This window comes from Astatotilapia calliptera, chromosome 22 (assembly GCF_900246225.1).
Source record: "Astatotilapia calliptera chromosome 22, fAstCal1.2, whole genome shotgun sequence".
NCBI lineage: Eukaryota > Metazoa > Chordata > Actinopteri > Cichliformes > Cichlidae > Astatotilapia > Astatotilapia calliptera.
Window position 1 is genome coordinate 4,724,861 of NC_039322.1, and position 27,765 is coordinate 4,752,625.

At 42.4% G+C, this 27,765-nt stretch overlaps 1 protein-coding gene across 1 annotated transcript; it reads right to left on the reverse strand.

The window, feature by feature from the left end:
• Positions 1-1,556: 1,556 nt before the first annotated feature.
• On the reverse strand, positions 1,557-24,608 carry LOC113015197 (major histocompatibility complex class I-related gene protein-like). Its single transcript, XM_026157149.1, has 5 exons — positions 24,348-24,608; positions 14,349-14,627; positions 5,433-5,759; positions 3,874-3,978; positions 1,557-1,758 (listed from the first exon to the last, which is right to left on the reverse strand). The coding sequence occupies exons 1-5, from the start codon at positions 24,547-24,549 to the stop codon at positions 1,634-1,636; spliced, it is 1,038 nt and encodes a 345-aa protein (XP_026012934.1). The 5' UTR covers positions 24,550-24,608; the 3' UTR covers positions 1,557-1,633.
• Between the last annotated feature and the right edge of the window lie 3,157 nt (positions 24,609-27,765).

The window sequence follows — 27,765 nt, forward strand, 5'->3', positions numbered from 1 at the left end:
CCATCTCTGAATGTTTGTAAAGCATTCCTGCGTTAAGCTTAACAAGCGACTGCCTCTCCTGCTGCTACTTCAATCATGAAACTGCTTAATGATCAGCTGATCGGCTTTTCTGTCACGAGTCCGTGTCTCTAGTTTGCTTTTGGCCCACTTTGCACCAGAAAGAGGAAACCAGCGGCTGAACAACAGCAGCACGTTTAAGCTTGATCAGCTGTTGTTAGAATGTATTTAATATTACTTTCTACACCAGGATCTTTTTCTACGTAGCTGACGGCTGGTAACTGTGCAGGGGCGGATCTAGCAAAGTTTAGCCAGGGGGGCCGATAGAGCATGAACAGGGAAAAGGGGGGCACAAAGATATACTTTTCTTTCTTATTCTCATTTAAAATGTCTAGCTTTTAACAAATAATTATCTGACACCCAAAGTTTTAATTTGATGTAAAATGAATAGAAGTTCATTACTGTATATAGTAACTATTAAGTCTAATATATATACCCTAGTAAGCTATAGTACTTTTTCCTTTGGGAAGGTACCATCTGTGCAGTCTGCAATTTTGTTGAAGAAAGATGTTGAATCTATTTAATATTTCTTGAAAAATAATTGATTTCTGTGCATTTTTTTTCACACTGCATCAAATTAAGGTTGATTACATCGATTAAGCATCATGAGGTGGAGCGTGAGGGGTGGTTCCCTATTTTTTATTTATTTATTTTTGTTGCTGGGAGTTGGAACCCTATTAGTTAGGTTGCTTAACATTTATGCTAAGTACTCTTTAAAATACCAGAATAGGGAGGATGGTGTAGGTTTAAGTTTATTAGATTGATCAGTATTGCTGAACTATGAAATATTTTTTTTTTGCATACAGGTATAACAGAATAGTTTTAGTGTAGTTGTTGTTTTAAACTTGAGTATGAACTTATACAAAATGCAGCAAAATATTTAAAAAAACAGTTTTGTTGATTAAAAAACACTATATCAGTATCGGCAGATAGCCAAATTTATGATATCGGTATCGGACATAAAAAAGTGGTGTCGTGCCATCTCTAAAGGAGACTCAGAAAACCATGACGATGATTGTACAGACTGGCCGTGAGGACATGGAGGGTGGGAACACAGACGACACGACACAGACTGTATGAAACACAGAGACTAAATACACATGAGGGATGATCAGGGGAAGTAGCCACACATGGGAGCACAGCTGACACACATGAACCTAACGACGGGACAGGAGAAGTGAAACTGAATACACTGACATTGAATACAGACTTTCAAAGTAAAACAGGAAACATGGAGATTAGACATGACATGAACTAAACATAACCACGCAGACATGACGCATGAACCAGGGAGACTTAGTACAGGGGGAGATGACAACTAAGGAACAAAGGACTAAATAGCAATCTCAAAATAAACTAGATGTGCTAAGCTAGGGCACAAATGAATACAAAAGATACATAAAACTCAAACACTGGGTCGCTCGGCCCAGGACCATGACATCCTCCCTTTGTGCTTCAAATCCCTCCCACTCTGAGACAAGGAGCTGAGAGAGAGAGGAAAGAGTCAATTATACGGAAGAGAGAAAAGTGAAACCGTCCTCAGAAGGTCTGACTCGCTGGCTCACTGGCGTTCACGTCATCCCTCACCGATGCCAGCAGCCGAGTCTGCAGGGTGCCCTGGAAGAGCTGAGTTAATGTTCGACTCCTCATGGTCAGGCTCTCCAGCTGGATGATCCGAGGTCTCTCCTCTCACCGCTGCCTCTGAACACAGAAACACAAATTGCATCTGAAGCAGGAGGTGCAGATTTTTTTTGCTATTCTTTTCTAAATCCAGGCTAGATCACGTGGAGGTATTTGGAAAACTTTTTTGGCCAGCGGGCGACTGTTGTCTTGCAGAAAGTCAAATCAAACATACGCGATACACAATCAATTCACAAGAACACATTATAAAAAACAAGTCCAGTTCTTGCCTGATTTCAAGTGAATTCTGCATCAAACAGGGTAAAACGAGTGTTTGCAGCAAATGTGAGTACAAAGCCTCACTTTGTACAAGCCTGCTATTAAAGTTCTCCTCTATGGAAACGACTTTCCTGTTTTCAAGGCACAACTTGGATCTGCTGTACGAATCTTATGGATACACACTAAATGAAACAATAGTGTGCACGACTCCAGATTCTAATATGGTCCCAAAAGGCTCACAAAAACCAACGTAGCAATAGCAATAAAGCAAATGTTGAGGCTTCAAAATACAAAGTCCATAAACCAATGGCTGACATGGGTTTTATCATAAGGGTGATAAATATACAGATTTCAGTCTGTCTTAGAGATTTGATGTTCATTTACCTGCAGATGCACTATACGTGCTATACTATACTATACTATACTATACCATTTGACCTTAGAACTGAAAAAGCTTCTCAGATGAGAGGTGAAACGTTTTCAAGCAACTTAAAGAAGTCCAGACGCTTTTCTTTGCAAGCTCCTTTGACAGAAGATGACAGAAGATGTGGTTGTTTTGTTTGATTTGTAGTACCAAGTGTGAAATAAATAAAAATGAAATGAAATGAAATGAAATGAAATACTGCTGGGTGGTTTGTAAAGTTTACAATAACTAGTATTATCATTATGCTATATGTTCAAAAATATATAATGTACTGTTCTCTCTATGTGTTAAACTCCCTGAGTGTGAACATAGATAAACAGCCAGCCAAACTACTTTTCAAGAGCCAGGAAGGTGAGCGTCCAGAATTCATCAGCAAGTACCTGTACTCGTCTCCACTGGCACTTCAAAAGTTCTTTTCCAACAAACTCGCCAGCTGGAGGTGGTACACCAGGTTTCTGCGTTACTATCATAGCAGGAGTCAGCAGCAGTGGTGAAGAAGGATCGGAGGAGACTGGGATTAATGGCCTTGCATTGATTATAGCAGACACCTCTGCCATCAAGGTACAGAGCACTTCATGAGTCAGGGAACTGTGTTTACCGTGAGACAACATGGAGTCCAGTATCCTCCTGGTTACACCAATCCTACACACCTCCCATATGCGAGGCATGTGGAGGGTTGAACTCTCATGTACAGCCGTGTTCGTAGAGGTATCTCAGGATCTTGTCTTGACTCTGATCATCTTGTCTTATTCCTAATTCAGAACATGCTCCAACAAAGTTTGTACCACAGTCTGACCTCAGCTGCTTCACAGGCCCTCTTAAAGCAAAAAGTCTGCGTAGTGCATTGATGCAGCTACTTGAGTCCATGGACTCAATGACTTCTATATGCAGTTGAGTAAAGTTTGACTTATCTGACAGTTTTGTTTCGCTTAATGCACCTTATAATTCTGTGCACTTTATGGTCCCAAAAATACGGTAACTTCTACCGTCCTTTAGCATGTCCATTAGTCTAACTTTTTGTGCGACGGTTAGCATCTTCCTCTGCCTTTTCTTTTCTTTTTGAGTGCTACCGCAAGTGCCTTTGACGGTGCAAAAAGGTTTGGCGACATTGTTGTGTTTGTTGGGGAGAAAACTTACATACATACAGTACAGCACTTCAGAGTCACACTGTAGAGATCGAAGAATTATGTAAATTTGACAAGTTGAACACAATCTGTACTGTACAGGAGACACAGCACAAGATTGATTGACAATGGTCTGCAGCCTTATAAGGACGCAAAAAAAAAAGAAAGTATGCAAAATTGCACAAAGAAAATCAGTGAAACAGCGAGGCCACAAAAGGTGAAACGCATTATAGAGAGGGACCACTATATAGACGTTTACTTTCAAGGTACACTGTTTTTCTGAAATAAAAAAAGGATTTCAAAATGCCAGATGAGTTCAGGTTTACAGTCTGTATCAGAATGCCAGCTGCGCTCATTTGAATCTCTTACCTTTTTTCTTTTTGTAAACAACAAATCCAACAGCAGCCACAGAAAGAACAACCACTGCAGCAACCACTGCAGTGATGACAGCAGTCATCCTGGCATCGGGCGTCTCTACTAAGTAAAAAACAAAATTTTAAAAAGTACATTCAGTTCAGTTTTATTTACATAGCGCCAAATCACAACAACAGTTGCCTAAAACATTATAATAAAATCACACATCCATCCTATAGGTTTCATCTACACTACATATTTCAATTAAGCAGGACAAATGCACTAAAATTATATTACTAACTATGTAACTCATTAGCGGGAGCTCTAGTTTTCACTTCTAACTGCATTCAGTAACATATGCCTCAGTGAAAAGCCATAAATAAACTGAGGATTTTATTAGACACACGTTAGAGACAGTGTTGAATTTTAAAATGTAGAAGTTCACTATCAGAGTTACATGGTATAAAGTGTAAACTTTAAAAAGGGTATTCTTACAAGTTTTAACACCAGTAACACCTCACATACTCTGAATCAAAGAAACAGTCAGAAGCCCTCCTGTAAGCCTACCACTCCCAGGGGAAATAGGTGTTGGCTGCAATGTGTGGCAGTCAGAGGTGGAGGCCTTGGGGATCACTCCCCCAAGTGGATGAGTTTAAATCTATCAGGGTACTGTTCACAAGTGACGGGTGAGGGGAGTGAGAAATTGACAGATGGATTGGGGCGGCATCTGCAGTAATGCGGATGCTGTACCAGTCCATCATGGTGAAGAGAGAACTGAGCACCTATAGTTACAAGCTCTGGGTAGTGACTGAAAGAATGAGATACAAATGCAAGCGACAGAAACTAGGGCCTGGCCCCTCCCTTAGAGATGGGGTGAGGAGGTCAGCCATTCAAGAGGGGCTCAGAGGAGAGCAGCTACTCGTCCACATTAAAAGGAGCCAGCTGAAGTAGTTTGGCAACTGATCCAGGCATGTCTCACCAGATGGAGGCCCTAGGGCACGACACCCTGGAGAGATTACATCTCTTGGCTAGCCTGGGAATTCCTTGGTGTTCCCCCATATAAGGTGGAGCAGGCGGCTAGGGAGAGGGAGGGAGGTCTGACTTCTCTGCCAGACCTTCTTAGTCTGCTGTCCCCCACAACTTGGCCCCAAATAAGGGGAAGTAAGTGGGTGGATGGACACTGAAGCACCACATTATAGACAATACACAGTTTTAGCAGTCATGGGAAATAAATGAGTTGCTCTTACTTGATTGATCGATTACTTATGTTGTTTCTGCCCCTTTGGTCATGGATTTATGTAGTTTGGTGACAAATGTAGAAGTTCTAATATCACATTAAGGGGGTTATGATTTTTTTCTTACTAATATTAACAGTAACAACTTATATGTACAATGAAAGAGAGAGAAAATGATTGTAATATACAATAATTTAAGAAAAAAGAAGAAATTCTTCCCCATTAAGATCTACAAGAGTTATTCCCAACATGAATAGCTATGCCTCCTGGGATCCAATGTAGGATAAACAAATCAAGCATTACATTAAACAATATCAGCAAACATAATGTTTCTCTCACCTCCATCATTGCAAAGTATTGTTTTTGCACAGTTTGTCCTGATCACTGTTTTGTCCAGTTTGGTGATGACTTGTTCACTATTGGAGAACTGAAACACACAGTCATATCTTCTCCAGTCTTCAGGTTTGACTGATGAAACATTCAGATCAACATTCATCTGGAAGGTCTTATCATCGTTGGGGAGGATCTCTCTGTGATCCACACCTTCATGGATCTCTTCTTCATCTTTCATCCAAAACATCATGACTCTTTTAGGATAGAAACCTGTAGCGTAGCAGCTGACCGGAGAGGAGGGAGTCTTCTGGAGAAGAGACACTGAGGGAAGAACTGTAGAGACAGATGGAGGCAATGCAGGCAGGGGGAAGGAAGAAATAGCAATTAGAAAATAAACCAGATGAGGATACAAAGAAAAACAAAGAAAAAGAAATTCAATAGGAGTATATGTACAGTGTATGTGTTACATATAAAACATTATAGTATCAGCGGAAAATAATTGTGACTGATTTTCTGTGTAGGTTTTCAGGCTTCCAAGTTATGATAGTCTATGAAGCTTGGAAAGAAACTTTCTTGTAGACGTTTCAGCTCTCATCCGAGAAACCAAATGGCGGAAATGTCTCTATGCACGCTCAATCATCGAGGTAAAGTAATCACAAAAAGTTTATCTGTTCATCTGGACGTAGTTTTTTCAGTGGGAGAAACATTTTGTCACTCATCCAAGTGACTTTCACATTCTTAGCTGACTGTAGGATTCCCCAAAAAAACTACATTTGCATAATGACTGAAACTAGCACCACTGAATAACAATGGACCGTGAGGTCAGTTTCATGATCATTAATATGCAAATTGTCATGACTGTGGGGCAAATATTGGAGAGTCCCAGGTATCTAAACCCTGTCCCTTAAGACGGTCATTGACCCACTATTGATTATGTGCCTCGTCACATGAGCCAAAGTGTGAAAAAAAAATTTATGGGTCATTATTACCAGAGGTTTCAGATGCAAAAAGGAGGTGGCTTACAACACCAACTGTCCGTTATCTACAATGTAGTTTGGAGATCCAGTCCCAGGTGCCTCAACCCCTACTCACATCTTGCATCATGTGGCCTCAATAGGTCACATGATAGGTTAAAGAAAGGTGTTTAATGTATAAAAGCAAAAAAAGTGAATGGTGGCTTGGGCTACTCCAACACAAGTCGATAATTTGGTTAGTGATTTTACACTGTTAAGACACTGAAAATCTGCTCCAACACCTGCTGAAAAAAACAAGCAAAAAGAAAACAACACAGTAAGGAAACTACAAAAGCAACCAACATGAGCATCAGTAACAGTAAATAATAAATATTGAATGCTTGTTTTAGCCAATAATGCGTTTCTTGTCCTTACATGACCCACACCTTTTTTCACAACTTGGGTCATGCGATGAGTCACATGACTATAATCATGTGGGTTAGGGGTCAACCCCCACTAGCATTTAAATACTAATACCATTTCGTTTTAGAACTAAAGGAGCTCTTTAGATGAGAGGTGAAACGTCTTCAAGAAGCTTAAAGAAGTCCAGTCGCTTTCTTTCCAAGCTCCATAGATAATTGTGACTATAACTAAAGCAAACATCTGAAAATCAAAACAAAATTGAATTTATAATTTAAAACAGAACAAGCTATTCAAGTCAAAGAGTTACCAGGTTTCTTGCAGTTATACTAAGATGTAACACTGTACTCTTTAAGCTAAATGTAATCCTAAATAAACTGCAATATGGAAACTCTTTTTCAAAAGAATTTTAACTAATTAATGTAAGAAATCATCAATAAATCTTGGAAATGATGAAAAGGTGTGTTTCTCCTGTGGTCTGAAGTGAAAATGTCTGAAGAGGTGATAAACAGTTAACGTTCAGAAGTAGTTGTTGTTGTATTCAATAACATGGTACGGTGAAAAATATTTTAAAAATTGGCAACAAGAACGTCTGGAAGCAAGTGTTGATCACTTGCTCTCTGCTGTGGTTTGTTCTGTTTTCCCTCCTAAAACTTCAAGCTGACCAGGTTTTAGACAGCACTAGTGAGCAAATGTGTCTGCTCTGTGTCCTCTGGCATAACTTGGTAAGAGGGGAGGAGCGGAGCAGCAGGAAAGCTCAAGGTACAATTACATGTACAGTTGAAACCAGACATTTACATCCTTCTGAAAAAAAACACATACAGTAAACTTTTTGGTTTTAGATCAATAAATATTAACATGTTTTTTGTGAAATGTCAGAATAAATAGAGAGAAAATTGTTAGGTATTTTTTTATTATTTTCATCAAAGTCAGAAGTATACACACATCCTTAGTATTTTGTAGAATTGTCCTGAAACTGTTTCACTTGGGCCAAATGTCCTTCCAAAGGTTTTATATAATAGTTTGCTGGCATCTTGGCCCACTTCTCTTGACAGAACTGGTGTAACTGGGTCAGGTTTGTAGGCCTCCTTGGTCGCATTTGTCTTTTCAGTGCCGCTCACAAATTTTCTATGGCACTGAGATCAGGGCTTTGTGATGGCCACTCAAGTACCATGACTTTTGTTGCCCTTAAGCCACTTTGTAGCTAATTTGGAGGTATGCTTGGGGTCACTGTCCTTTTCAGAATCAGAATCAGATTACTTTATCAATCCCTAAGGAAATTATGTGGGTTACAGGTGCTCCAAGACAGTAACGGTAACAGACTAAACCAGGGGTGGGCAAACTACAGCCCGCGGGCCACCTCCGGCCCGTTGGGCATTTTATTCCGGCCAGCCGAAGATTGGTGTGTCTCGCGGGGTACGCAGTGTGGCGTTACTCTAATTAAGTACTTTGTGAATGACCACGGCAAACAGTCATGCTTTGAAGCATCTCTTTATTCGGACACACAGAGCTGCAGCTCTCCTGCTCCCAACTCAACATAACAACACAACCAACAACAACCACAATGCAGGACCCAGTACCATATTTAAGTTGGCGGGGCATGATAGCAAATGCAAATGCCATGCAGCTCCCCTGGCAGACTCCCCTGGCACGGGGACCTCTGTCTCCTCGCTCAGCTCCTCCTTCACCGCCGCCGCTCCCGGCTGGAGCAGCCCCTCGCGCGGCTCCCCCATCGTCATCACTGCCGCCGCTATAATGCTTTCTTAATGTTTTTGTTTGATATGTATGCATCTGGTGCTGGCCTGGCCCGTTTTGTAAATTTTAAACTTCAGCGTGGCCCCTGAGCCAAAAAGTTTGCCCACCCCTGGACTAAACTATTAAATAATACAATATGTTACAGAGTTTACACATTTGAGAAATGGCACTAATATATATACAAACTGCTCAATTAGAAAAATCAAGAATATTACAGAGGTTGTTGTAAATATCAGGAATATTGACAAAGAATATTACAGAGGCAGAACATTGACATTTGACTCTAACCAGTGAACTTTGTCATTTGCTATTTTATTGTAGAGTGTGTATTGCACTGCAATACACTGTACTGCAGTGCTTACAGTGTTTTAGATGGAGGACTTGTACAGGGAGATGGCCATGGGCAGGAATGATTTCCTGTGTCGTTCAGTGGTGCTTTGTAGTAGTCTCAGTCTCTCACTGAACGTGCTCCTGTGACTAGACAGCATGCCATAGAGTGGGTCGGAGGTAATATCCAGCATTCTCCTCATCTTGGACAACATCTGCCTCTCAGACACCATCCTAAGGGAGTCCAGCTCCATCCCCACAACATTACTGGCCTTGCGGGTCAGTTTATTTAGTTTTGGAAGACTCATTTGCGCCCAAGCTTCATCTTCCTGGCTGATGTCTTTAGATGTTGCTTCAATATGTCCAAATAATTTTCTTTTCTCAGGATGCCATCTACTTTGTGAAGTGCACGAGTTCCTTTTGCAGCAAAACAGCTCCACAACATGATGCTACCACCCCTATACTTCACAGTTGGCGTGGTGTTCTGAGGCTTCAAAGCTTCCCCCTTTTCCCTCCAAATATACAGTTTATCATTGGCCAATGGTTTTGTCAGACCACAGGACATGTCTCCCTGTGCATTTGCAAACTGTATTCTGGCTTTTTTATAGTGGTTGTGAAGTAATGCCTTTCTCCTCCAAGAGTAACCTTTCAGCTCATGGTGGTACAGGACTTGTTTTGACACTGTCTTCAGCCTTCATCTCCACAGGGTCTTTTGCTGTTGATTTACACTTTTCGACCAAAAATCTTTCCTCTCTGAGACTCAGAATCTGTCTTCTTCCCAAGCAGTATGACAGTTGTGCATTCCCATATTTTTTGCATATTATTGTCTGAATGGATGAACGTGGGACCTTCAGGCATCTGGAAATTGCATTTAAGGATGAGTCACACTTGTGGAGGTTGACAGTTCTTTTCTTGATGTCTTGGTTGATTTCTCTTGATTTTCACATGATGTCAAAGAAAGAGGCTCTGTGTTTGGGGTGTGCCTTTATTTTCATCCACAGTTGTGTCACCAATTAACTCAAATGGACTCAAACTATCAGAAGCTTCTTAGGCTCAGTAATGAAGTAATGTAATGAAGCTTATGCGGAAATTCAATAAGGTAGGTACTCATCTATTTGCTTCCTATGTGTTAGTGACAAATCTAATCATTACATAACTTCCACTTTCCCGCGCTGTGAAGCTAATTGTGACATGATGGGTCTAAACCAATGATTTTTCTCCAGGCCTTTGTCAGGCCAATCAGTCCTCACTCCTCGTACTTTAAATCTCACTGCGCATCTTTCAGTCTCACAAAATCACAACAGAATACACACTCTGAATGAACAAAAGCATAAGGAACACAAAACACTGAGTCCTCAGACTCAGGACCATGACAAAAACACTGAGTTCTCAGACTCAGGACCATGACAGTACCCCCCCCCCCCCCCCCCCCCCCCCCCTCAAGGGCTGGCACCAGACAGCCCAACAGAAACACAAAAACGGACCAAAGCCAAAAAAAAACCCCCCACGAACCAAAAAACAGAAAACGACCCGACCAGGGCGGGCGGTGGGGGTCCAGGACGGAGGGACACAGTCCGAAAAGGCCCAGACGGACAAGGTCAGGGGGCCGACCCGGAGGCCAAAACAGTTCAGTTCCAGGGGCCGACCGTGTGAAAGGCAGCGGCAGTGGGGCAGGTCCGGAGGCCGGCCACGCAGTAGGCAGTGGTGTGGAAACAGTTCTGGGGGCCGACCGTGCAGACGGCAACAGCGGCGTGGAAACAGCTCTGGGGGCCGACCGTGCGGACAGCAACAGCGGCGTGGAAACAAGTCCGGAGGCCGGCCATGGAAGGTAGTGGCGGCGTTCAGGAGGGCGTTCAGGAGGGTGTCCACGGTGGCGGAGATGCCCAACAAGCGGCCTGGCAGATGACCGACGATGTGGAGGTGGTAGTAGGGGACCTGAAGGCTGCGTGGCCCCTGCAGCCCCAGGCGAAGCGGAGGCTGGACCAGACGAGGCGGAGGCGGAGGCTGGACCAGACGAAGCTGATGAGGACGAGGCGGAGGCGGAGGCTGGACCAGACGAAGCTGATGAGGATGATGAGGATGCGGAGGCTGGACCAGGCGATGCTGATGAGTATGCTGGAGCCGGACCGGACGAGGATGAAGACACGGAAGCTGGACCGGACGAGGATGATGAAGCAGTGGCTGGACCGGACGAGGATGATGAAGCAGTGGCTGGACCAGGCGAAGCAGCTGATGAGGATGAAGCAGTGGCTGGACCAGACGAAGCAGCTGATGAGGATGAAGCAGTGGCTGGACCAGACGAAGCAGCTGATGAGGATGAAGCAGTGGCTGGACCAGACGAAGAAGCTGATGAGGATGAAGCAGTGGCTGGACCAGACGAAGCAGCTGATGAGGATGAAGCAGTGGCTGGGCCAGGTGAAGCAGCTGATGAGGATGCTGAAGCTGGGCCAGGCGAAGCAGCTGATGAGGATGCTGAAGCTGGGCCAGGCGAAGCAGCTGATGAGGATGCGGATGCTGGACCAGACGAAGCAGCTGATGAGGATGCTGAAGCGGATGCTGGACCAGGCGATGCTGGACCAGATGCTGGACCAGGCGATGCTGAAGCGGAAGCTGGACCAGGCGATGCTGATGATGAAGCGGAAGCTGGACCAGGCGATGCTGATGATGAAGCAGAAGCTGGACCAGGCGAGGGTGATGAGACTGCAGCTGGTGATGAGACTGCAGCTGGTGATGAGACTGCAGCTGGTGGCTGGACGGGCTCCTCAGGCCCCCCAGCTGACGAGGCAGAAGGCTGGACGGGCTCCTCGGGCCCCCCAGCTGACGAGGCAGATGGCTGGACGGGCTCCTCGGGCCCCCCAGCTGACGAGGCAGATGGCTGGACGGGCTCCTCGGGCCCCCCAGCTGACGAGGCAGAAGGCTGGACGGGCTCCTCGGGCCCCCCAGCGAAAACAGTCTCAGAACCAGTGGACACCGGAGCCCCTGGCACACACAGGACAGAACCAGCAGGCGCACGGGCCTCTGGCAGGGACAGAACAGAACCAGCAGGCACACGGGCCTCTGGCAGGGACGCAACAGAACCAGCAGGCGCACGGGCCTCTGGCAAACACATGGCAGACTGCAGCTGCACAGAGCATTGGGTCTGCTCAGGCAGCGACGGCCGGGTGTGGTCCTCAGCTGGCTTCTTAACCGCCAGGGGTCCTGAGTCTGCTGGGGGCTGAGACCCAGCCTCTGGGGAGGCCCTGGGGCGAGTAACAGTCTCTAAATTAGCCAGTTTCTGAGAAACTAGAGTGGTTTTAATGCATTTGTCTCTCCGCTCAAAATGGGTGCTAGGAACGAGATTCAAAATGGGTGGCACAGACACAGCGTCCAGTATGGAGGGAGCGGGTGACCGGGCTAATGGAATAGATGCAAGCTGGGCTAATGAACTGGCTAAAGGCTGATGTACAGGTTGAAGTGAGACTTGAGTTGGTGGTGGAGTGGATGAAACACAGTCAGTTACTTGTGAGAGGTTAGTTACCACGAAGGTAGGTAAACGCCGTGTACTGTCTTTACCCTCCCCATGAACGGCCCCAGAAAACACAGTCCCAGAAGCACCAGCGTCCTTAACACTCACCACAGCTGGTCGCACAGGAGTCCCTGAATCCGGCTGTGGGGTGAAGCGTCGGTGGCGCGAATGTTTCCTCCCCACCGCTGACGGCTCCGACAGGCAGGGAAAAACCTCTGGGGGGTCGGGCCGTGAAACCTCCGGTGGGTGAATCTGAGACGGATGTTTTGTGGCGGTCGTAGTCCATTGTTGCTGGGCACAATCGGCTACTTCCCGAGCTTGCACCGCTTCCTGGGCTTTATGCAGCTCAGCGATTAAGTCTGTAAATCCCCGGACCTGGTGGAGATAGGGATTTCCGGCCAGGATTGCCTCAACGGCATTTATCCCCACAACTTTTGCTCGTGCATTGGAGGTGTGGGTTACCCAGTCCACCAGGCGTAGGGCACGTGTGAGGTCGCTCTCCCCGGCCAAGACCGCTGGATCCATCTTGTGGTCGCGTCGTACTGTCACGGCTGCACAGCAGTCGTGTGGTGAATTGAGAAAAGGATCCAAGATGCAGGCACTGACTGGGGTGCGAGTGAATATTTATTTACAGCGGTGAGAAGGTGACAAAACAGGAAGAGTAGAGCGGGGAGTAAACAAACCTAAACTGGGAAAACTAAAGAACAAAACTTAAACCAGACACTCACGGGAGGAGGAGCGAAATGCACAAAGAGAGATGGCAGAGAGACGCAGAATGAATACCAGGTAACAGAATAATGCAGACTGACATGGAGTTAAACAGACGACGCGACAGAGAGCACAGGAAAACACAGGGCTTAAATACACGGGGAGTAATCAGGGAATGGGCCACAGGAGGGAGACACAGCTGGGAGCAATAAATGGTAAATGGCCTGTATTTATATAGCGCTTTACTATAAGGCTAACGAGACAGGGGAGAGGTAAAACTGAACACACTGACATGAGACATGAACCTTCAGAATAAAACAGGAAACTAACAGACACAGAGAACCAGACAGGACACTGAACTTGACAGGCAGACTCATGAGCAGACACAATAACACCATGGACAGACAGAGGGAACATAGAGAAGTGGGAGCAGGCAGGCAAAGAACAGAAACCTAACAAATGGCAAAATCACAACAGAATACACACTCTGAATGAACAAAAGCATAAGGAACACAAAACACTGAGTCCTCAGACTCAGGACCATGACAAAAACACTGAGTCCTCAGACTCAGGACCATGACAGACCGAGACTGTCCAAGCCGGGGCTCAAACCGGCAACCTTCCGATTACAAGGCGAACTCCCAACTCATGAACCACAATCACCCCTAGTAACTAGTACCTAGATTGGCTGTTGATAATACCTATTCAGGGTTGCTAGTAGGGTGCGTCACCTAGGGGGCAGCAGGGTGGAAATTCAGATTGAGGTAGTTAGTTGCTGGGTGAATTCCCAACACCATCTGTTTAAATAAGTTTCTATTGTGGTACCTATAGTGGTAATACTCCTAGGACGAGAGACTCTGAACCCCTGAACGAGAGCCGATCCAGAGTTCTGTACAGAGATAACTGGGATTTGAAAACACATCACAGTATATTTTAACATTAGGTGTACCTCTTGTTTACGCTAAACTAAAATATTTTGCTGCCTTTAAATGGAATGAGCTACAAAAAAATGTGAAACTGATTTCATTACAATCTTTTAAGATGTTATATTATCTACAACTACCTTTGCACATGGTTTTCTTAATTTTTGAAAATGTATAATGTGTTCTTGTATTGTTTTTTGTAAACAAAAATGATGAAATACAAAATTAATCCCAAAATGTTTTGTCATACAACTGTATTTCTTGGAAGACCATGCAACACAAAATAAACACTACTGCGTCCATGAAACCACATCAGGTTGTGTGACTCTACCTGTTCTCTGCAGGGAGCTTTTCCTATAGGACAAAAACTTCTTTATCCACTCTGGGCAAATGTTAGTGAGGATGTTTTTCTTGTTTTTTGTTCCACCACTGTCAGCATCCCATCTTTGTTTAGTAATAGCAGCTTCTGGTTTCAGTGCGATCCATGTCAGTCTCTTCAGATCACACTCAACAAAGTCTTCTCCGTTATAACCGTACTGTGAAAATCCAGTCACCTCTCCAGTTTTTTCATCCCATTCACAACCTTCTCTCTTCTGTAAAATGTGAACACCTGAAGAGAGAAACAAAGAAAAGAGAGATAGCAGTATAATATTTTAATATTGCACATTGTCATGGGTGCACTGCGTCATGGATATGATGCATGGCAGGTAGGATGTGGACCCAAACGCACTCATGGGATAGTGAGAGGAGAGCACATGTGGGATGCATGGTTGGAAAGTATAAATATTTGGGCAGAGGAAGTAAATGTAACACAAGAAACTAAGAATAACAGTTACCAAAATAAAACAAGAAGCCACAACTGATTAGGAAACGAGGGTTAAATCGACATAGATGACTGAAGAACTAGAGAGGGGAACAAGGAAGGAGAAATGCTGGGACAACGCTGGGACACAAAGGTGAACTAAGCAGAAGCAATGTGTACATCACTAACCAGAACAGAAACTGAAATTAATATAATAAATTCACAAGAAACCACAGAAAAGAGTCCTAAACTTCTAATAAACTAAAGAAACCACGCAACAAAGTAAATACTAACTATAACAAGAATGAATCATGAGATACAAATATTAAACTAAATATACACAAAGCCACAACGGAGGTAAAAAGAATAAGTAATCAAATATGAATATGAAGGTGATGGAATTCTGCAACATGTAAAAGTAGGCTTGGTGTGTCAAGATTAAAAGAAAAACAAGAGATCAAAACTGACCACTGACAGAAACTGACGGCGCATTAAGCGAAACAAAACAGTCAGATAAGTCAAACTTTACTCAACTCATTCTTGCTTCCTCTACTTCCGTACCATCGATTTATTCACGTTGAATTCTCTCACAGCTGCTCTATTCCCATGTTGTTGCAGTTTAATAATGACTAACCTCGTATTGTGGATGGATTATCTCACGTAGCACATCATTATATACCAGCTAGTGCAACTTCAGTAACCCTACAAACGTCACTGCTGTTTAGATTTCTCTTTTAATTTATGTTGGAAGTGATAGCAGAGCTGTATGTTTTAATTTTTTCACAAATTTCTCAGTCAGAACATGCTATATCATGTTTAGGTGGGAACTAGCGAGCAAACTTCCTGTTAACTTCGAACTCCGTTAAATTTAATAAATTGAGTTTTCATGGATGCCTGGATGCTAAACTTAATTGTTACACCTGGTAAAGCAGCAACACCAGGGCCGGCTATACGCTGGGGCAAGAGGGGGCAATGACCCCTTAAACAAATGTCCTGCCCCCTTAAGTCAAACTTTTAAAAGTTGAGAAAGAAAATAATAGATTACCCACAAACTGAATATGAACAAGATTTATTATAGTAGTTGAAAAATCCACTGGAAAAGGCACAAATGAGATGATAGGTTTCACGTCTCGTTCGCTCTATGCCTCCGTGCTCTGTTTTTGCGCAGGCTCACACAGCACTCAGCAGAGAACTGCCACTCTCCCCAGCTAAAACATCCATGCGACGCATCTTGCCACTGCCTTCATGTTAGACTCAAGTTTATAAAGAACTCATGTCAAAGTATTGTGGTTAAGTTAAATCCAATTTATTAACCATCCAGCTGCGAAGAACGTACTTTCTCCCATTTAGCTACGGCAGGCACTGAGGTGCGTTTAACGTCTCTCTGTTAATTAGATTTTCAATGAAACCACGATAAACAGGTGTTTATGTTGTTGTTTTTTTTACTATACCAACCCATTTTGTAAGTATTGGCTATATTGAGAGGTCTTATTTTATTCTTACTTCATTTTGCAAATTTACTTGAATTAGGCCATCCAATTAAGGTAAATGTTCTGTTTTAATTGTTAGAATCTGATGAGCAATGTTTCATTTCATTTGTTGTTTTTTTTTGTTTTTTTGCTTTTCTGTTTTCCCGAGGGATTGCCCCCTTAACGCGGTCAGGGGGTTTACGTGCCTTAGTGACCATAAAGGCTAGACCAGCAGAAGCCTAGCCTTCAGGTGGGACACTCAAATTGGTCAAGTCTTAGGGTAGAGGCCTGACAAAGTGCAATCCAATTACATGACAAAAACAGTTGTCCAGAGTAAGGCAGCCACAATTACGTCGACTATCAAAATCGTCAACAACTAATTCAGGGGTGATTCTAGGATCAGAGCTTTGGGGGTGCTGAGCACCCAGAGAGCTGCCCAGCCAGGCAAGGTAAACTTTATGATGAGACTTCTTCCCTGTCTCTGTCAGTCCCTGCATTCTTAAATGTCTCCAGTTGTCCCGAGTTCCCTCTGACTGTCTCCTTGGTGCATTTAAACCCCTGTTCCTCCCTGTCCTCTTTGTCTGTTGTCTTCATCTCCATTATCAGTCATCATAATTTTACCATCGTTGTTCAAGTCGGCAAATTTCTTTATTAAATCATAAGATTCTTAAATGCATCAAGTCTCTCTGTGCCTGGGTCCTCGTCATAAAACATGGCATCACTGTTTTGTACATTTTAACACAATTTAATCCCCACATTTATGAAAGAAAAGCAAAACACTTTTTTTAAAAGTCTGTAACAAAACCATCAAATCTGATAAAGGTTATTTAAATGATGAAAAAGAAGAATGGATTGGAATAAAAAAAAATACATATCGTAACCTGACAATCATACACAAATATATTGTATTCAATTAGATGAAAAAAATTACATTAACATGAAAAAAATACTATTAAGATCTCTAATAAAAAGTCGTCTCGCAGTGTACTTTCAACCAAAAGGCAAATAACCAAACCACATGTACATCTAATAAAAGATATAAATATTGAAACACTGATCCAACATTATCCTATTCCTTGACGGATCATTTGATCTTAAACTTTCACCTTAACGTGGCTCCTTTTTTTGAAAAAACTTCCTTGTATCCATTATGAACCTGGCTGTCTCTCTGTGCACAAACACACACACACACACACACACACACACACACACACACACACACAACAGGAGTTATAAGGTTAATAGGCATCCAGTCAGTTATCTAGTTAGTACCTTTGCACATGCACATATGACAAAATAAGCAGCTTTCAAACAGGACAGTGGTAACAACAGCAGGCTACGGACAATTTTAAATTTTAGATTATAAATAGACTGTATAAATTTCAATGGGAGCAACAGGACGGTCAAATGTCGCTGATTTTACTACAGAGTAGGACAGATTGTAGGGTAGCAAACATCGTTGGGAAACACGTTTTCAACACTGCAGGTTACCTGGGTGTAATGTTTTTCAGCTAAAAAAGAAACATGGTCTGACTCCTACCAAACTATATAAAGAGTAACTGAAGGTTAAATGCAGGGGGAGAGGTGAGCTGGAACAAACCTTCTTTTTTTTTCTTTTCTTTTTTTTGGGGGGGGGGGGGGGGGGGATATCTATACTTTTGTTGTTAAAACATTATGTCTCAACCAAGTACTGTATGGTTTTTATATTTTTAGTAGTGTGTGACACAAACAGCAAATATTGCCAAAAAAAAGTAAGAAATCTTTGGGGGTGCTTTGATTCATTTTGGGGGTGCTTCAGCACTTCCAAAAATGGGCTAAAAACGCCCCTGGACTAATTTAATAGTCTGCGCATCGTTTGAAGCTTCATAAGATCCTGAAAGACGAGGAATAAGTAGTAAGTAGTAGGATTTATGAGTGTAATAACGGACTAAAAAAAATGATGTCAGCAATGCATGTACAAGGATGCCAGCTGCCGTTAAGCACCACAGAAGAAGAATAAGCAGTCTCTGGTATCGTAGCTGTGTCCAAATTTAGGGGCCACATCCTTCGGAGGCTGCATTTGTAGGCCTGTTACATCACAGCGATGCGACGAAGACTGTCCAAATTCAAAGACTCCCCCAAATGCGGCCGACAAATGCGTCCTCCTTTTCTGCAGATTTGAAGGATTGGTTGGGTGTATTTTTCGTGGCCCAACCTATCCCAGAATTCACAGTGCAGCCCAGCAAATTCGCCATTGTTGGAAATTAGTTTTATTATTACTCTTTTTGGGTCACAAAATAAAGTTTTAAGATGTTTTAGGGCAAGAAAGTAGCTGTGTAAACTTCAAATACCTGCTTGATTTATCAAGACATCACATATTTACAAAAGTGTTCCAACGTTGTTGGAGACGTCTGTTACCGACCAGCTCGATAGCTAGTGGGGGTAGCGAACCCCCCAGTACATCGTTTTCAGACCTCCATGGTTTTGGCTACTCAGGTTAAACATGATATATAAGTCACTTAGATAACTTAAAAACGTTATTGTTTCGCTTTTTTCAGTGTTTTATTTGTTTCAGAGTAAATCGGTTTGGCTGAGATTAAAGTTATAGTTTTCACACAAATGAATAAATGTCAAACAGAGGGTTAGTCAAACTGATTAAACAGAAGTGTGAGATGGTCAAGAATTTACTCCAGTGTCCTGTTTATTATATTTTAGATAGCAAGGAGCAGATGGCTGTGTTTACTAAATTCCATCGAGACAATCTGCTAATTTTATTACAGGTTTAATAAACTATCATCTTGTCTTCATTTTTAGTCAGCACATAACTTTAACACTTAAAGCTGTAAGCTAATGATAGTTATATAAGAGCAGATGCATGCTGGTGCAATAAGATGTAAGTTTTACGTCCAATGGATGTATGAGATTTATATATATATATATATATCTATATATATATATATATATATATATATATATATATATATATATATATATATATATATATATATATAAAAACACCCAGCACGCCCCTGCGGGCGGTTTATCCTTCAAGCTCGGGTCCTCTACCAGAGGCCTGGGAGCTTGAGGGTCCTGCGCAGTATCTTAGCTGTTCCCAGGACTGCGCTCTTCTGGACAGAGATCTCCGATGTTTTTCCCGGGATCTGCTGGAGCCACTCGCCTAGCTTGGGAGTCACCGCACCTAGTGCTCCGATTACCACGGGGACCACCGTTACCTACACCCTCCACATCCTCTCGAGCTCTTCTCTGAGCCCTTGGTATTTCTCCAGCTTCTCGTGTTCCTTCTTCCTGATATTGCTGTCATTCGGAACCGCTACATCGATCACTACGGCCGTCTTCTTCTGTTTGTCTACCACCACTATGTCCGGTTGGTTAGCCACCACCATTTTGTCCGTCTGTATCTGGAAGTCCCACAGGATCTTAGCTCGGTCATTCTCCACCACCCTTGGGGGCATCTCCCATTTTGACCTCGGGACTTCCAGGTTATACTCGGCACAGATGTTCCTGTACACTATGCCGGCCACTTGGTTATGGCGTTCCATGTATGCCTTGCCTGCTAGCATCTTGCACCCTGCTGTTATGTGCTGGATTGTCTCTGGGGCATCTTTACACAGCCTGCACCTGGGGTCTTGCCTGGTGTGATAGACCCCAGCCTCTATGGATCTTGTACTCAGAGCTTGTTCTTGTGCTGCCATGATTAGTGCCTCTGTGCTGTCTTTCAGTCCAGCTTTGTCCAGCCACTGGTAGGATTTCTGGATATCAGCCACCTCCTCTATCTGCCGGTGGTACATACCGTGCAGGGGCCTGTCCTTCCATGATGGTTCCTCGTCTCCCTCCTCTTTCTTGGGTTTCTGCTGCCTGAGGTATTCACTGAGCACTCGGTCTATATATATATATATATATATATATATATATATATATATATATATATATATATATTTATTGAGTATCGAAGTATCGAGTATCGAAGAATTTTTTATTCTTCGATACCCAACATCCACAATGACGGGCGAAACAAATAGTAGCTCAGTGTTCCAACATTCGAAAGAAGGGACTGCTCTCACAGCTAGAGATTGACGAGGTACAGCACAAATGCTACGGCAAGGAGGAGTCAGGACGCCAGGTAAGGGGAGAGATATCATCACCCCCACCCGAGATTGGGTACATAGCCCCAAGTGCGATAGGAGAAGGATCGTTGAGTGCGAGAGGAATTGACCTGAAAAATAGGATCATGGCCAAGCTTGAAACCTGGATCCCCCGTAGCCGGTTACCAAGATTACGTGAAGTACCCTCAGAAGGTCTGCTAGATGATGTTAATGCAGCACTACGGGCAATACCTACAACCACAATTACCGACACTAACAAGCTGATCTACAATACGGTAGCAGTGATCAGTGAGATGCTTGGCTACAAGTTGAACAGCGACAAGGGGCAGTACCCTCCATGGAGAAGGAGGCTAGAGGGCAAGATCAAAGTAGCACGGAGGGAGGTTAGCCAACTAACGGAGGTGCAGAAAGGTGCGACAAATAAGGTGCCTAAGAAATACAGCAAGCTGTCCATAGCTGAGGCCTTGGAAACTGCCAAGCAAAGACTCACAGCCTTGGCCAGCCGCTTGAGGAGGTACACCAGAGAGATAGAAGGCAGGAGAATAAACCAGCTGTTCTCCACAGAACCAGCAAAGGTGTACTCTCAGTGGCAAGGGAACAATAAGAGAACAGCACCACCCAGGCTGGAGACGGAGCAATACTGGAAGAGCATATGGGAGAAGGACGCAACCCATAACGGCAATGCTCAGTGGCTAGTGGATCTGAGGGCAGACCACAGCGACCTCCCTGAACAGGGTCCAGTAACCATCACAGTGGCAGATATCCAAGAAAGGGTCTCCAGTATGAAGAGTTGGACAGCACCAGGGCCCGACATGGTTCACGCCTACTGGCTGAAGAAGCTGACTGCACTCCACGAGCGTCTGGCAGCACAAATGAACCAGCTGCTAGTTAACGAGAGACACCCGGAATGGCTAACCAAAGGCCGGACGGTCCTGATCCCCAAGGACCCCAAGAAGGGACCGGTCCCCTCCAACTACCGACCAATAACCTGCCTCAGTACTACATGGAAGCTCCTGTCAGGCATCATATCGGCTAAGATGAACAGGCACATGGGTCAATACATGAGCGGGACACAGAAAGGAATTGGCAAGAATACCAGAGGCGCAAAACACCAGCTACTGGTAGACAGAACAGTCAGCCGAGACTGCAAGACCAGACTGACAAACCTGTGCACTGCCTGGATTGATTACAAGAAGGCCTATGACTCAATGCCCCACAGCTGGATACTGGAATGCCTAGAATTGTACAAGATCAATGGGACCTTCATCAGGAACTCAATGGGGATGTGGCGTACAACACTAGAGGCCAACTCCAAGCCCATAGCACAAGTCACCATCAAGTAACCAAGTGGCCGGCATAGTGTACAGGAACATCTGTGCCGAGTATAACCTGGAAGTCCCGAGGTCAAAATGGGAGATGCCCCCAAGGGTGGTGGAGAATGACCGAGCTAAGATCCTGTGGGACTTCCAGATACAGACGGACAAAATGGTGGTGGCTAACCAACCGGACATAGTGGTGGTAGACAAACAGAAGAAGACGGCCGTAGTGATCGATGTAGCGGTTCCGAATGACAGCAATATCAGGAAGAAGGAACACGAGAAGCTGGAGAAATACCAAGGGCTCAGAGAAGAGCTCGAGAGGATGTGGAGGGTGAAGGTAACAGTGGTCCCCGTGGTAATCGGAGCACTAGGTGCAGTGACTCTCAAGCTAGGCGAGTGGCTCCAGCAGATCCCGGGAACAACATCAGAGATCTCTGTCCAGAAGAGCGCAGTCCTGGGAACAGCTAAGATACTGCGCAGGACCCTCAAGCTCCCAGGCCTCTGGTAGAGGACCCGAGCTTGAAGGATAAACCGCCCGCAGGGGCGTGCTGGGTGTTTATATATATATCTATATATATATCTATATATATCTATATATCTATACATATATATATATATATATATATATATATATATATATATATATATATATATATATATATTAGGGGTGCAACGATACACAAAATTCACGGTTCGGTTCGATACTTTGGTGTCACGGTTCGATATTTTTTTGATACAAAAAAAATGTTCATGCCTTTTTAATTTGTCATTTATTAAAATTATAAATATATATTTTAACTCAAAAGTACAGTTTTTAAATTTAACCCTAACCCTTGTGCGTGTTTTTTATTTTGACAGCGAATGCGCACCTGCGGACCACTTATGTGCAGCCCTGGTTATTTAGCTCGTCATATTGCAGCCACAGAAATTCTTTTGTCCATGAAACCATAAAGCTGCACTTTCTTTTTGCCTTATAGTCTGATTTGTCATAACTTCTCCGTTTTGTGGTAAGCTTTTCTTTGGCTGTCACTTCTTCACCCTGACCTGTCTTATTTGGCTCAGCAGAACTAAAATATATATCTGTCTGTGAAGGTTCTCAGTCATCCAGGTCATCGTAGTCAAATATATATCCTGCTGCTTTTACACACGCACTCACATAAGCTCAGCGATTCTCTGTGCGATCAACCTCTCACATGTTTAAGCTGCGGGAGATTTCACTTGACATGTTTGCATAGTAAGCTAACAATTAATAAGACAATGTCAGAGGAATTGGTGCGCAAATTATCATCACTCACAGATCAGTGCTGTCGCTCTCTATACACAGTTCGCACGATTGCAAAGTGAAAGCAAAAAAACAAGCGCAAATTCAAACGCGATTTCAATATGTCACATATTGACAGTGGCTCACCGATGCCAATGACATAATTACCCAGCTACATTTCTGAAAGAATGCAAAAGCATTGACATATATTTTTCCTTCCTACAATAGCCCGACGGGCAGGGAAGAGATAGATTTTGGTAGCCCGACTGAAAAAAATCGCTAGCCCCAGGACGTCGGGCTAGCGATATTGCAAGCCCTGTATCTGATTGAGGAATCACTCATCTTTGGAAAAGAGAGTTTATTACAGAGAAATGTCTCTTTCCAAAATAAAAGCTATACTATACGCTTCTTCTGGGCTATATTCTCAGCAGCATATTAAACATATAAGGAGAATCATGTGCTAACAGCTGTCTAAATGACTCGGCTAAAGTTAGTAGCATGCTTGTTGTTTTTGTCTTTGCACTAGGATGATGTCGGCGTAAATGTGCAGTCATATTCGTTGTGTTCCCACTAGTGCTTTCAGGTTAATCTCGTTGAAATGACCTTAACGCCACAACACGGCAAATCTCCGTTAACGAGCTACCGCCGATCGCCCCGTGCATGGGGCTAGACGGCCAACACGTTAACGAGCTAACTGCGCTAACACACTAGTTCCCACCCATGTAATTGAGCATTGCATGGCACATCCAACATACTGTTTTACTTTAGTCCATGACTCGCTTACCTTCAGGGTCATACATCACATGAAAACCAAAATAATTCCAAACGCCAGATCTGGATGAGGGTGGGGGAGGTGCCCTGCGCTCTTCCTTCTGTCTATGCTGTCTGTGTTGAGCGCTCAGTGGATCTGCGCTCGACAGTGCAGCCTAGGCGGAGTAGTCGAACGCAGATTCACTGAGCGCTCCACACAGACAGCATCGTCAGACGGAAAGTTGATAAAATAAATTACAAATGTTGTATTGTTCGATACATATGCGTACCGAACCGAAAGCACTGTATCGAACGGTTCAATATCGATACGAATATCGTTGCACCCCTAATATATACATATATATATATATTTATATATAAAGCTTTTAAAGGAAAAATCTATATCACTGTCACTGTCTAATTATTTTTTATGCAAAACTCGAACTATTGCTTCATCATCCTTTTTAAAGAACGCTCACACTAACAAGGTTTATGATTCAGTTGGTGAAAACAAAAATAAGACTTCAAAAATCTTTAACTGATAATTAACAAAATAATTTTATATCAATTGTTTTCTTTTTGCTTATTAATTGACATAATTGTTCTAAAAATATATATTACTGCACCTTCACTCTGGAACTGCTCCTTCAGACTAGAAATACACTTTCCAAAGCTTTTCCGATCCTGAAAGCACTCCTGAGTCAATATCTCCAACAGCTCAGTTTCGTTTTCACGCATCTTCTTCACCCAGTCCTGTCTTGGTTCTACTGTCTTGTTGATGCTGTCACAGGAACCCAGCTGAATGTCATCAAGCATCATAGCACCCATATACTCTGGGATGTTTGGGACTCCAGAGGATCCAGTGACCAGATACTTCAGTGAATGTTTCACTGTGGAACAAACAATTTTTGTAGTGTTAAATAAAAGTAAATAAAACATTCAGAGAAAATGTCAGAAACATGATTGGTTCAGTATGATTTTTTTGTTTGTTTGTTTCACACAAGGTACACCAGTAATTCATTTCCTATACACAACCTTCTTTTCAATTAAAGTAACACTGTTTCCATGCATGAAAAGGAGAAGGAAGAAGAATAAATTCTTATTGACACCTCCCCCCTATCTGTGACAATACAAGTAACCGAAATTACACTCTGACAATATTCTGCACATAACAAAACAAACTAAACAGAACAATATACTCAACAATGAGCAATAACACCAAATATCAAACTAAAAGGATAATTTATTCTACAATTAAATTCTGTTATTTCTTTATACTGGTTTATCATTTTATTCTTATAGCAGATTTTAAATTGAGAAACATTTGTACAACACTTAAGATGATCATTGAGAGAATTCCAGTTTCTTATGCCTATGACTGTTGGACACATTTGCCTTTGTGTGGTTCGAGCAAACCGATGCTTAAAATAAAACTTCCTTCTGCCATCCCCATTTTCTGAACACAATACAAATAAACTTTGTAACTTAAGAGGTAGTGTTTTATTTTTTGCCCTAAACATAATAATTAATGTCTGTAATTTCACTATATCTTCTAGTTTTAATAATTTCGATTTTATAAACAAACTATTAGTGTGTTCTCTATATTTAACATTATGCATAATTAAGGTTCAAGGTTCAAGGTTCTTTATTTGTCACATGCATAGTTATACAAGTATAACACACAGTGAAATGTAGCCTGACACGCGCTCTCTTCTGTAATAAATATAATGGTTTCATATTAGTCACATATGTATTCCCCCATACTTCAGCACAATAACTCAGATAGGGTAGAAACAATGAAAAATATAATATTCTCATTGTCTTGGAATCTAATATATATCTTACATTACCCAGGATATAAATACTTTAGCCAGGATATAAATACTGATTCAGTTAGCATTATTGGCGCTGGAGTCAAAGGAAATTAGTCTAAAAGAGGACTGTTTGATCGGTGATCAAATGTGACAAGAGAAAAGCAAAACAACGACAAAATTAACCCCATTCTTTTTACTCTGACGAAGATGTTTGACCAAATCTGGTCATCTGGTTTGCATCTGTTTTGCATGCGTTTGTAACATCGACATTAAATTATTAAACCAACATCTATAAAAATGTGTGTAATGTGCGTATTGATCCAAAAACCTTCTAAACACTTGTTCAACGGGGCAAATATGTTATGGCACGAAATATACCACGTTATACAGTAAAGACTTTGCTACCGCCGACGATAATCAAACACAGCTGTAGTTTCCGTTATCACACAGTGAGTAATAAAAAAGGTATTCGTTTTGGTGAGGTTTTTATCCGCAGTTTCCAGAAAATTAGTAATTTATTTTCGTGAAAATCAGGCTAAAAAGAGCTTTAAAGTAAAGCGAAAGTTGACGCCCTGCTCTGGGTCAGATGAGTTCAAAATATTTTCTCTTTACCTGCAGATGACGTGGAATAAAAAAAGAAGCAACATGAATAAAAACATATTGTCTTCATCGTGATCCTGTAATTACTGCTAGAATAATTTTGCTGTTAATTTTCGCTGAGCGGTTCCATTCTAGAAACCCGTTAGGTTTTATGTACCGTACGTGTGAAAATAGCGTCTTCCTGTTCCTTTCTTTCACAGTAAAAGTCCTCGAAATCAAGACTAGCTTCCAGTGTTAAAAAAGACAGAATGTGTTTTCCTTTTTTTTTTTTTTTTTTTTTTTAAAAAACGGTAACGTTTATAACATTCTCACGTGCTTAATTCTGAGCAATCGTAGCAGTCCATTTCACTCTCGTTGATCAGCACAATTTTAACCCTTTCACGCATAGTGGTCACTACAGTGGACAGCTATTCATAGGCTGTTTTCTTGTATTTGTATCAGTGTTGATGGTATACTTGCACATAAACACAACACAGTGTATATTATTCATTCGTTTGTCAAAATCATAAGTCAAAACGTATGTTGTCCATTTAAGTGGACATGTAAAAACATGAAAGGTTCAAGGTTCTTTATTTGTCACATGCATAGTTATACAAGTATAACACACAGTGAAATGTAGCCTGACACGCGCTCTCTTCTGTAATAAATATAATGGTTTCATATTAGTCACATATGTATTCCCCCATACTTCAACACAATAACTCAGATAGGATAGAAACAATGAAAAATATAATATTCTCATTGTCTTGGAATATAATATATATCTTACATTACCCAGGATATAAATACTTTACCCAGGATATAAATACTGATTCACAGGGCCGTGCAGAGAGGTTTAAAGGGGCGGGTGCTCAAAGTTAAAAAGGGGCACATTGAACCAGGCTGAATAACAACAACACACATTCATCAAGAATCTAATATGGGAAGGGCAGGGCTGTGTTGATCTGAGACTGTAGACATTAAAAAGTCCACAGGAGAGATGGTAGCTGATTAAACAAGTGTCATGAGATAATAACAAAATGCAAAGATTGGTGACAGCGCTTGGAACCATAAGGCAACGAAAAACTGTGACATAAACTCGGCTCTGCCTGTGAATCACTCTTTGCTTCTCTTCTTCCTTCCTTCCCATCATTTCATATATCACTCTCCACTTGCTGTCTATCTGAGAACAAGGCACAACTTGCTATTGCAATAAACTATAATCTAATTATCCACACCTAACAACTCTTGCACTTAATCTATAATAAAATGATGAGAGAAAAATGTTATAGCCCTGCCTTTAGTAGCCTCACACAGCTCTGCTGTTTCCTCCTCATGTCCTTACCAGCCATGTCTGCACAATGTTATATCATGAGTAATATTTTTTTTAAAAATCCATCTAAATAAAACACACACATGCACACACACACAGTGACATTTTAGACCTTCTTCAGAATACTGTATATACTATGGGCATCATGGTGCTGATCCAGAATCCTTACATTATTATTTATTACTAGAGCTACAATAATAAAGCAATGAGGAGGGGGAAGTAATAAATATGAAATAATGTATTTATGATGATTCCATTTGTTTCACTATCCACTCTGTGCAGGGGCAAAGCTTATTACATGTTTAAACTGTAGAGATA

Bases quoted from the DNA above. Each gene is read 5' to 3' on its own strand.
- LOC113015197 (XM_026157149.1), bottom strand. From the start codon at position 24,549: ATGGGTGCTATGATGCTTGATGACATTCAGCTGGGTTCCTGTGACAGC. The intron at 5,760-14,348 runs GTAGAGTCACAC...CTGTCTCTACAG, and splicing joins AAGCTCCCTGCAGAGAACAG to TTCTTCCCTCAGTGTCTCTT. The intron at 1,759-3,873 runs GTAAGAGATTCA...TTCTGTGTTCAG, and splicing joins TGTTTACAAAAAGAAAAAAG to AGGCAGCGGTGAGAGGAGAG.